The sequence below is a fragment of the Nannospalax galili genome, unplaced genomic scaffold, assembly GCF_000622305.1.
Source record: "Nannospalax galili isolate Female #2095 unplaced genomic scaffold, S.galili_v1.0 scaffold936, whole genome shotgun sequence".
NCBI classification, from domain to species: domain Eukaryota; kingdom Metazoa; phylum Chordata; class Mammalia; order Rodentia; family Spalacidae; genus Nannospalax; species Nannospalax galili.
In genome coordinates, this window is record NW_008337142.1 from 486,951 (window position 1) to 498,169 (window position 11,219).

Consider the following 11,219-nt stretch of genomic DNA (forward strand, 5'->3'; position numbering starts at 1 on the left):
TATACTAGTGTAAATTGGTATCAATATTTAGACAAAAAATTGACAACATCTGTTTGCATGTATAGAAAAAAATTAAATGTTACACAAACTGTGAAGAGATGATGGGAGGTGCTAGTTCCAACAGTTTTCAGAATATTTATATTTTGATTTTGTTGAAGTTAGCTTGATTGTGGGTAATTTTTCTGCAATACTACATTCAAAACAAGGACGTTTCATAATGCTACACCAGTCCATTTCAACCCTCATATCTTTCTGCAGGTCCAAGAAGCTTCAAGATGACTGGAGGGAGGAATAATACAATCACCAAGTTCATTCTTGTGGGATTCTCAGATTTTCCCAAGCTCAAGCTCATTCTCTTCATTATATTCTTGGGGACCTACCTCTCCACAGTGGTGTGGAACCTGTGTCTCATCATCTTGATTAGGATCAACCCCTACCTACATACTCCTATGTACTTTTTCCTCAGTAATTTATCATTTTTAGATTTCTGCTATGTTACCTCTACAACCCCTAAAATGCTCTCAGGATTCTTCCAGAAGCACAGATCCATCACCTTCGTGGGGTGCACCATGCAGTACTTCGTCTTCTCAAGCCTGGGTCTGGCTGAGTGCTGTCTTCTGGCAGCCATGGCTTATGACCGGTATGCTGCCATTTGTAATCCTCTGCTCTACACAGCCATCATGTCCCCCTCCCTCTGCGTGCACATGGTGGTTGGAGCCTACATCACTGGTCTCCTCGGTTCTTTGATCCAACTCTGTGCTATAGTTCAGCTCCATTTCTGTGGACCAAATATTATCAACCATTTCATTTGTGACTTGCCTCAATTATTAGTCTTATCCTGCTCTGAAACCTTTCCCCTACAAGTCCTGAAGTTTGTGATAGCAGTTATTTTTGGCCTGGCATCTGTCTTAGTCATCCTGATCTCTTATGGTTATATTTTTGGCACCATCTTGAAGATCAGCTCAGTAGAAGGCAGGTCAAAAGCCTTCAATACCTGTGCATCTCACTTGACAGCAGTCACCCTCTTTTTCGGATCAGGACTCTTTGTTTATATGCACCCCAGCTCTGACATTTCTAAGGGTTATGACAAGATGGCATCAGTCTTCTATACAGTGGTTATTCCCATGTTGAATCCTTTGATTTACAGTCTGAGGAACAAAGAAATCAAAGATGCCCTCAAGAGGTGTAAGAAGAGGTGCTTTTCTTATTTCCACTGTTAATTAATATTGTGGTGGGTGAGTGACCATGGTGACTGGAAGTTCCTACACTATGTAAGGGAGGTGCTTTTAATGTGAGTCAGCCTTCCCAGATGCTGTGGCAGGGTTGCAGGTGAGTCACCCCATTCCAGGACTAGCTCAATGTTATGCAAATCCTCCCCTCAGTCTTGTAGTTGGCTCCTCTCCCAAACCAGCTTTGATCTCACAGAGAAGTTAGTATATCATTTTTCATTTTACATATATTTTTACTTTGTGAATTTCATACAGTGTATTTTGATCATATTCAGAGTTCTTCCCCACCTCCACCCTCACCTATTACCCCCAACCTCATGTTCTCTATTATCCTTTGTCTTTTTAAAAAAAATTAAGTTCTATTGAGTCTAATCTGTTTCCCAAGTGCTCCCAGGTATGCATCCAGTCTATCCATTGGTGTCTATCAGTCTACTAGGCATCATACAAGTAAGGGAGACAAACTTTCCCTCTCAGCATCAATCAGTTTCCAATCAGTCCTCAGTTAGGGCTGGGGCTTTCTGGCCACCTCTGCTATTCATGCTGGTTCCTTGTCCAGCTTGGGTTTATGCATGCAGTTATAAGCTCTGTGAGTTCGTATGTACAGCTACCCTGGGGTTGCCAGATCACACAGTTGCCATGTATTCATCTATGACTTCTGAGTATTACTATCTTTCCAACCCCTCTTCTGCATTGATCCCTGAGTCCTAGGAGGAGAAGAGGAGATATAGGTGTTCCATTTAAGATGGAGCACTCTGTCATTTCTTAATCTCTGGACATTAATCATTTTAGGGTCTCTGTATAATCACAATCTGCTGCAAGGAGAAAGTTTTCTGTTGAGAGTTGATAGTAAGATCCTGTTGCTGAAGATACTACATACCTGAGTTGCAGAACAAACAAGGCAAAATCAAGCCTGTCTGGACCTCGAAGGCTCATTTCTGCTTGGTTAGCTTTCATAATACTAGAAGATGCTATGCATGTTACTGGCAGAGAAAGGTAACCAACATCATCAGCCTTACCCAACTGTCTACCCTGCAAGCTACAGTAACAACTGGCTTGGCAAAATATGCCCACTGGTTCAATAATGGCAAGACTATCATGGGAGTAACCAATCACACTCTAATTGAATTTAAGATCTATTTCAATAGGAAGACCATACCTGACACTGTTATCAGGGCCAAGAATATGTGACTAGACATGTCAGAGACCAAAGGCGAGAACCTGCTACTAAATAGACATGAACTGTCTCCTAATGACTTATTGTTATATCCACAGATTAGTGCATCTCTCAATCCTCATTATCTTTCTTTTTGGCAGTAACAATCCTTAACGCTTCAGTTTTTGACCCTTATACCCCTACACTGCATTTCAGAGCTCCAGCCTCTAGGCCAAAGAAGATGGGACCAAAGACAAAACCAGCAGTCTTTCTCAATCACTACATCTCCAACAGTATATGACAACTTTGCCTGTGACTTCAGAGGAATGTGGGGAAAAGTGTCATTTTAGCCTTTGACCTAAATTCTTTGCCGAGGAAATATGTGATAAGCAATTTGTCCTAAAATTTGTTTCCTTGGATTTTATTTTTAGAATGAAGCAATAGTTTGAAAGTGAAAAAAAAGGATTTGGGGGGATACTATGGAGAGATAAGAAATAAGCAATCATTTGGACTATATATGGGGAAAATTGTTTTTGTTATTACAGCACAATGGACTGCATAACTGTGCCAACTTGTTGGTTCCGTAACAACTACTGTGGATGATGCTGCAATAAACACTATATCTCTGTGATATGTTGACTTGGAATCTTTCAGTTAATGGTTTCTGGGGGGTGAATAATGAGACCCCCACATCGCCCTAACCATCTATAGGCAATTAATAGTTGCTAGGAAGATATTGTTCACAAGTTCTCCCCAGGAATTATAGGCAGAGAACAATTGCTAAAGGAGGGGCTCATGAGGCCCCACCCCTCTGCAATGATTTATAAATGGTTGATGGGTGCTACTCAGGGGCTCAAAAGACTCCTCTCCCCAAGGATTTATAGACAGTTTATGATTGCTAGAGAGTAGAGCTCATGAGCACCTCTCTCCTGGACTTTAAAGCAGTTAATTAGCACTAAGGGGAGGGATCATAAAGTCCTACCTCTTCGCAAGGATATTTTAATAGTTCTTGAGATTTTTTCTTCATTATGTACCCACCTGTAAGTTGCTTGTGCTCCTCTAAGAACCCGTTAAACCCCTAAACCCCACTGGTTTAGGAAGACATATTTGTGTGGAGTCATTTCTTTGTTTCTGTCATTGGTGCCTTGTCTAGGATAAGTGGACTTTGTTTATGTCTTCTCATAAAACATTCATAAAACATTTAGTGCTTGTACATAGGATGTGACAGAACCAAAGCTGAGTTTGGGAGGACTCGCATGGTCTCTGCTGTGAGTGACTAGACCGAAACTGAAGCCAAGCTGCGTGAGGGCTGAGCATCGATTGGGCAACTCTGATGTAGCCATCCTTCCTGCAAGGTATGGATTAGCAAGGTTTTGTGCTGCAGTAGGAGTTGCGTTGTCTTGCTATGGTGAGAAGACACGTGACTAAGATGGTTTCATTTGAATATGGAAGGTATATTTTGGGGAATCCCAGGGTTGCTGTCTTCCTTCATGTGGTATGATGCAGCATGCTTCCTTGATGAATTGGGAATGCCATGTGGGTGTAGGGAGTGAATATGGAGATTCGCCCCAAATGGCAGATGGACTACAGGATGTATAGCAATCTCCAAAAGTAGTAGATGGCATGGGACTGAAAGCAGGCTGTGGCATCAATAGTGTGACCCTTGCTCTAAGAAACAAGAACTGTAACCAAGGCTGATCTGTCAGCCCAAAAAGAACTTACCGGTGTTAAGGGAGGAGTTACAATGAGAGCAAAACGTGCAGGTGCTGACCTCCATAGTAGCCTCCGCATTGACAGGAAAATTGAAGGGAAGGAAATAAGATGGTGCTGCTGGCTTGCTGCTTCTTACAGCTGAGGTGTGTGAGAGAAAAGAGAACACCGATTCGATCTGAGCTAAATAGCTCCTCCTAGAATCCCAAACAGTGGAACCCATGGGCAGCATTGGAAAGTGAGGAAGGGGGAGTGAGGTGGAAGAGGTAGATGATAACCTTGGGGTCCAAACTTTAACACACAGAGAGAAAAAAGTCCTTGATACAGCATACAGGCAGCGGCAGTAACAATGTTCTGGGACAGGAACCTGTGATGATCCGGGACTGTTTGCTTCTGAACTGCTTGGAATGAGAGGCTTTTAAACAAGAAATTAAAGAGCTTCTCCCAGGGTGGGTTGCGCGGCTGTAGGGCAAGAACACAGGAACAGATGGCATCAGTCTGAGTGCTGTGAGGTGGAGAAACAGAGTAATACAGTTACCCATCCCCCTTTAAGGCAAAGGTTGCATAATGAGTCAGTAAGAGGGAAATGAGTCCCTGGTACAATGGCTCAGATGAGTCATTGGAAAGCTTGATTGTTCTAGCTGAAGTCTCCATGAATATCAGGAACTGGAGAACAATTAGGGTAGGACAAGTTTTACTGAGAGAAATGGGCATGAGAGACACATTTTCTTCAGCGGTGTAGCCCATCTCAAGTTGCCCGTGCTCCTGTAAATCATACCCGTGCTCCTATAAACAACCCTAATTGAACTTATTGATTCACCACATTAGACTTGAGTGGAAGTGTTACTCTGGTCTGTCACTGTGCCCTACCAGAGTGAATAGATATTTGTTCATCTCCCCAGAAAATGATATTGAGTGGGATCTTAAAATACATTTCTAATTAAATAAAAAAAGGGAAATTTCCAGCACATATATAGATATAATATAAAGCCAGCAATCCTAAGAGCAAACACAGCTTTCATATACAGGAGGAATCCACTTAACTTATAATTTTGGGTTCTGACAAAACACAATGGACTCAAGGAAAGGGACGCAAAACTTGGGGTTACCTGAGAGCTGGATAGGAGCCCCAGACATGCATGTGAGAGTCTAGTGGACTTAGACCTCAGAGTGAGACAGAGGTAGAAGAAATCTTATTTTGCAAGAAGGGAAACCAAAATACATTGTATGAAATTCTCAAAGAATTAATAAAAATATTACTTGAAAAAGAAAATGAAGTTTACTAAGATTATTTGCCTCTAGTAGTACATGTGCATATGTACATGCGTGTGTTTGTGCATATGATGAATCTCTCCTGTCTTAAATAACTGAAACACTAGAAATGAAATAAAATCATCTTCTGTGTATTGTTTGTCTTTCACTTTGTGAAAATGAGTAATAAACTAAGAGCTAGGTGAAATCAAGTCAGGAAAGCAGGGGGGTTAATAAGTGTCAAATTGGCTTTTACAGGGTGAAGGTGGGGGCTGGGGGGAATTCTGCTAAGAGCTGTAAAGTACCTGCTGTGTAGACTGTATGGCTGCATAGATCACCTGGATAATGAAGGGTCATAAAGACCAAGTCAGATCATGACCCTCTGGAAGATCATTTGATAGAAAGCCGAAACTTCCTACAGATTATGTTCAAGAAAACCAATGATTCATAGCAAAATAAAACACAATATACAGAGTCATGTTCCCACAACTAAAAGCTACATGGAGAAAACCTGGTCATAAAAACAGAACTGCAAAATCTAAGGTATTGAAATTATTATGAAAGAGAACAAGGCAGTTGACATTGTACAATGAAACACAGATTGACTATACTCTAGAAAAACTTAATTTCCTTATAAGAAGAAATAGTGAGAATAACACAGAGATTCATAATTCAGAGCTCTGAAAGCTAATGAATAAAAAAGCATAGGTTTGTTAGGCCTGGTGCACATTTCTGTTATCTCTGTTCTCTGGAAGCAGAGACAGGAGTTAAACAAATGTGAGGATAGTCTGGCTGGCCTACATAGTTATTTGCAGATCAGCCCTGGCTACATAATGAGACTCTATCTCAGAAAAAAATTAGTATAGTGGAACATGACCTGGATATTGAGTGAAATATAGACACATGACACATGAATGGATGGTTCTGAACGTGTCATACTGTGTGAAAGGGCCAGTCACAAGGACCAGAGACTGTATGAGCCCATTTCAATAAACTGTTCAGATGGGCATATCTGTAGAGACAAAAGGAAGATTTGAGGTTTCTAGGAATAAGGACACATAGAAGAATGGAAAGCAACTGTTTAACAGGCGTGGGGCTCCTTTTGATGAAAGTTTCTGAAAATAGCTTATGGTAATGATGGTGAAACTCTGCGAATATATGAAAAGTCGCCAAGTTTCAGACTTTAAATGGATGAATTGTATAAATGAAGCATATGTAGACACAGTGAGAAGAAAGAAAGAAATGAAGAAAAGAAAGACGGGCAAGGAAGGAAAAGAGCGAGAAGGAAAGAGAGAGAGGAGAGAAGGGGAGGGAAGAAAGGGGGAAAGAGGCAGAAGGAAGGAAAAGAGAGAAGGAAAGAAAGAGAAAAGATGGAACAAAGGAGAGAAGGGGAGGGAAAAGGGAAGAGGAGAGTAAAGGAAAAGAGAGGGAAAGAGGAGGGGAAGCCTGAACCAGCATCCAACCAAAAGTGATACTCTTAAAGGTACCATCAAGAGCTAAGTATTCCTTAGAGATATGCGAATGAAGGGGTGAAGAGGTAATCCACCAAAAAAAAAGATTATAAGCAAAACATTTAAAACCAAGTAAAACACTAAGCCCTCTTTCTTTCTGAGTAAATCACCACACACAAGAGAAACTTCTGTTCCCTTCAACAACAGAAGACATATTTAAAAGAAGCAACTCAGATAACTACTCAAACCATATGTCCTTGTATGGTCCATCAGAGCTCTGCAGTCTCAGAAGTCAGGCCTTGGTAGAACCATGACTGGCCATGACTACCAGGTCCTCAACAGTTCCCAACCTGCTGTGCTATGGCACAGTCCATAAGTGTCTATCACTAGAAAAACATGCTGTGATGTAGAACTGAGCCAAATGGGGAAGGAAGGGAAGAGAGGGCCAGCCCCTTTATACAGAAGTGGAAAGGACGAGTTTAGCAAATAGGCTTTGAAATAGAAACTGCTTTTTATGAATTTAAAACATAGCTCAACTTGTACCAATATGCATTACTTAAACACTATCAGGAATATATTACATGGTTCCAATGAAGACCAAATTAGCCAATAAATATGAAATTGCATATAAAATCGAGCAAAGCTTTCCATATATCTTCTATATCTGACCTAATGAGCCATCAAAATGTGAAATCCCCTTCAGAGAACTGTGGACTGCTTAGTCATGAATGGGAAATCTATATTATACCTGCAACCCACAAGGCTCAGAGACCAAAGAGTAAGGAGGGCGACTGTAAGATTATAAAAGTCAGAGGCTGCAGAGGATTAGAGCAAAAGAGTGTCTTCTGGACAAGACAGGACCACTGCACTCATGAATCAGCAGCTCTGGTTGTCTACACCAGATCAAGCCAAGCAATATTCCAGCGTGGATGGGGGGGAAGATCACATGTACCCCCACCCCTAACTGAGGAGCTATTGACAGTCGAAGGCTCCTGGAGAAGGAAGAACCAGTTTTCTTTAAGGGTGTGCTCATTGCTAGGCCAGCCACATTCTAGTGAATGGTCCAACACTCATGCATGCATGGGCAGCAGTATTCATACTGAATGAGTTATTTTCTTTTAAAAGAGGACATGAAGTTAGGACAGGGACATGAGGGGTGTGTCCAGGGTAAATTGGAGGGGTTGGTAGAAGGGAATATTATCTAAATACATTGAAAGCATATATGAAAATCTCAAAGAATAAATGTTATTTTAATGCAAGATCCTGTTACACTTTCATTAACCAGTAGAGGGAGGCCCATCCCAAGATTCTGCAGCCACAAACAGCAAAGGCAATGTTGAAGGTGTGTCTGACAATAGTGCTAAGTTCTATGAGTCTAATATTTAAAAATAGTATTATGCTGACTTGCCATGTGTGACACTTTGAATTTTATAACTGCAAATACATTCAGTCTTCAACAATTGTGTGTGAGAAATTCAAAGCTCAGCTCACACTGGTGAAGGTGACCTAGCAAATAAGCAGCAGATAAGGGACCAGGCATTGATGTACACTAGTGTCACCCAAGGGGGTAGAACAGTAATATCTGCCACATCAGTGCAAACTGGATATTATTATTTTCAAAGTAGTTCCCACTTCAACTGATATTACCCCTATAAATTTCTTGGCATGCATGTCCCAGACACTATGTTTAAACTCTCCTTTTTCCTTTCCCTGGAATTTGTGTCCTAAGATTCCCAGTCTCTTAGTCTTATTTATCCTTAGATAAGTATAAAAATTCAGACTATTATAAGAAGTCCCGTTTGAACTAAACAATTGCTTTTCAAGTAACTTCGACTCTTGACTTTCTTTGTTATGCAAAGTGACATTAAAATAACCTTCCAAATCTCACAAGATGCAGAAAGAAGTGACTTCCTTCTTGTGGCTGATGCTAAACTATCTCAATACCTTCTCTTATCCTGTTTAGGAAGAACATCAAGGCAGAGCAGCCTCCTGAGCTGTGCTGGGTTTGTGACCTATAGAACTGAGTAGCATGCAACTGTTGTTTTAAAATGAGTATGTTAATTCTTCATGCAGTAATAGAAAACTGATACCCCCTACTGCACATTTTATGATTATACCCTGCAAACAACTCCCTCTAAACTTTGCAACTTTTGTCTTGACTGAGCTATTGTGTTTAAAAAGTGCCTTTGCAGAACAAAAGTCTCTTCAAAATGGATTAAAATCTTCAAAATAAAACTTGAAACTTTCAGCTAGGTGTGGTGGCACATGACTTTAATCTCAACACCCAGGAAGCAGAGACAGATGGATCTCTATGCGTTCTAGGTCAACTTGGTCTCCATACTGAGTTGCAGATTGCATAGTTAGACTCAGTCTCAACAAACAAACATAAAAACCTTGAAATTTTGAAACATTTGTGGACAAACACTTTAAGATATAGTCAAGAACTTTCTAAAAAAGACTCCAATAGCACAGGAAATAATCACAGGAATTGACAAATAGGAAATACACGAAAAAGCTTCTGCACAGCCAAAGAAATAATTGCCAGAGTGAAGATATAGTCTACATAATAGTAGGGAATCTGTCAATTATAAACCGGACAGGGGATTAATATCCAGAGCTGCCAAAATTAAACTGCGAGCCCACCCAAATCATCCAATAAATGGGCTAGTGACTTAGCGGAACTTAATTTTGTTGTCTAGCTAACTTGACATAGCACCACCTTGTAAATATCTGTTTCCTCCATAGATAATTACCACTGGCAACCTTAATCAGAGAACCCTCTTTATACACTGAACTGCAGTAAACACAGAGATGCATGACTGTACAAGGTGCTGAGAATTAGTGACCTTGCATGCTCAACCTCAAGTAAGACATTTATACCGTCTCCCCTAAGGCTCATGGAACATTGCAGAAGAAGGGACAGAATGATTGTAAGAGCCAGAAGACAGGGAGAAGGGCTGTGAAGTGCCATCTTCTGGGCAATGCACAGTCATTGAAATCATGACTTCCAGTAACTATGGATGCTATACTGGGGCTGCACAGGAACAACCAGTCATGGATAGAAGAGGGGCTCAAGGAATCCCTCAAGGAACCCACTGATGGGCTATTTCCTATTGGTAGATTCAGGGAAATGGAATCATTGCCTTGAGTTGTATACCCACTGGTGCTTCCCTCAGACTACAGTAGAGTCCCAACCTAATGGTCACACAGATGTTCCTGGCTAAAGTAAATTTGTCACTTAACAAAACAAAACGTCATGTATCTTGGAAAATAACTGGCAAAGAGGTTGGGGATGAATAGGGGTGGGAGAAAGTAACAAGAATGTGTTGATACATGCATGGAATGGCCAAAGAGCTAACAATAAATAATTCTAAAATGGCCCAATGAAAGAAGAAACACGGATGGCTAATATATGTATATATTTGTAAAAGCATTAGACATCCTTAGCTAGCAGAGAAATATGAATTAAAACTATTTTGCGATTCCATCTCACTACTATAAAGAAATCAAAATCACAACAAATGCTGGTAAGGATGTGGGGAAAGGGTAATCCTTGTTTACTGTTTGTAGGAGTATAAACTGCAGCAGCCGCTATGGAAATCAGTATGGAATTTTCTCAGAAAAGTAGAATTAGAACTACCATAGGAGGCAGCTGTTCCACTCCTAGGTATATAACCAAAGGACACAGCATATAACAGAGATACTTATGTACTCATGTTTATTGCTACATTATCAGAATAGCCAGGAAATGGAACAGGCATAGACGTCTATCAGTAGATAATTGGATAATGAAAATGTGGTACATATTCACCATGACATATTATATACATCTGTGAAGATAAATAATGACATTTACAGGCACATGATGGAACTGTAGATGGTTAAATGTAATAAACTAGACTTAGATAAATATTGCAAGTTTTCTCTCATGTTCAGAACCAAGATATGTGCGTGTGTGTGTGTGTGTGTGTGCGTGTGTGTGCCGTGCGTGTGTGTGTGTGTATGTGTATGTGTGTGTTTGTGTTCTTCTGGGTATCTGTGTCTGTGTCTGTCTATGTAGATCATGGAAATAGAAAGAGAACCATGAAAGGTGAAGAAGAGATCTTAGAAACTGTAGGAGATCTGGAAGGAAGGCAATAACATACGTGGGCCATGAAAACAAAAGAGCAGTGGTCATTGGGGCAGGGAGGAGAAGACTCTTTGCAGAAAAGCTCTTTTTAAATTTCAGGGCATCTACTTGATGCCAGACCTGGTAAGCAATCCTGGTAGACCTCAAAGATAAATGCTGCAAGTAGACATAGCTATTAACTGGGCCAGAAAGCGATGGAGCTACTGAGAACAAGTTGAGAAGGAAGGGAAAGCACAGCCAGTTGAGGGTCTCATGGAAGGCTATCCCAGGCTCATTTGTGTTTATTGCAGTGTCTT

The 11,219-nt window shown here is 40.7% G+C and overlaps 1 protein-coding gene across 1 annotated transcript; it reads left to right on the forward strand.

The window, feature by feature from the left end:
- The first annotated feature begins 275 nt into the window (after positions 1-275).
- LOC103733334 (olfactory receptor 1440) lies at positions 276-1,220 on the forward strand. The gene has a single exon (XM_008832155.1). It carries the CDS (start codon positions 276-278, stop codon positions 1,218-1,220), a length of 945 nt encoding a protein of 314 aa, XP_008830377.1.
- Positions 1,221-11,219: the final 9,999 nt, after the last annotated feature.

Bases quoted from the DNA above. Each gene is read 5' to 3' on its own strand.
- LOC103733334 (XM_008832155.1), top strand. From the start codon at position 276: ATGACTGGAGGGAGGAATAATACAATCACCAAGTTCATTCTTGTGGGA.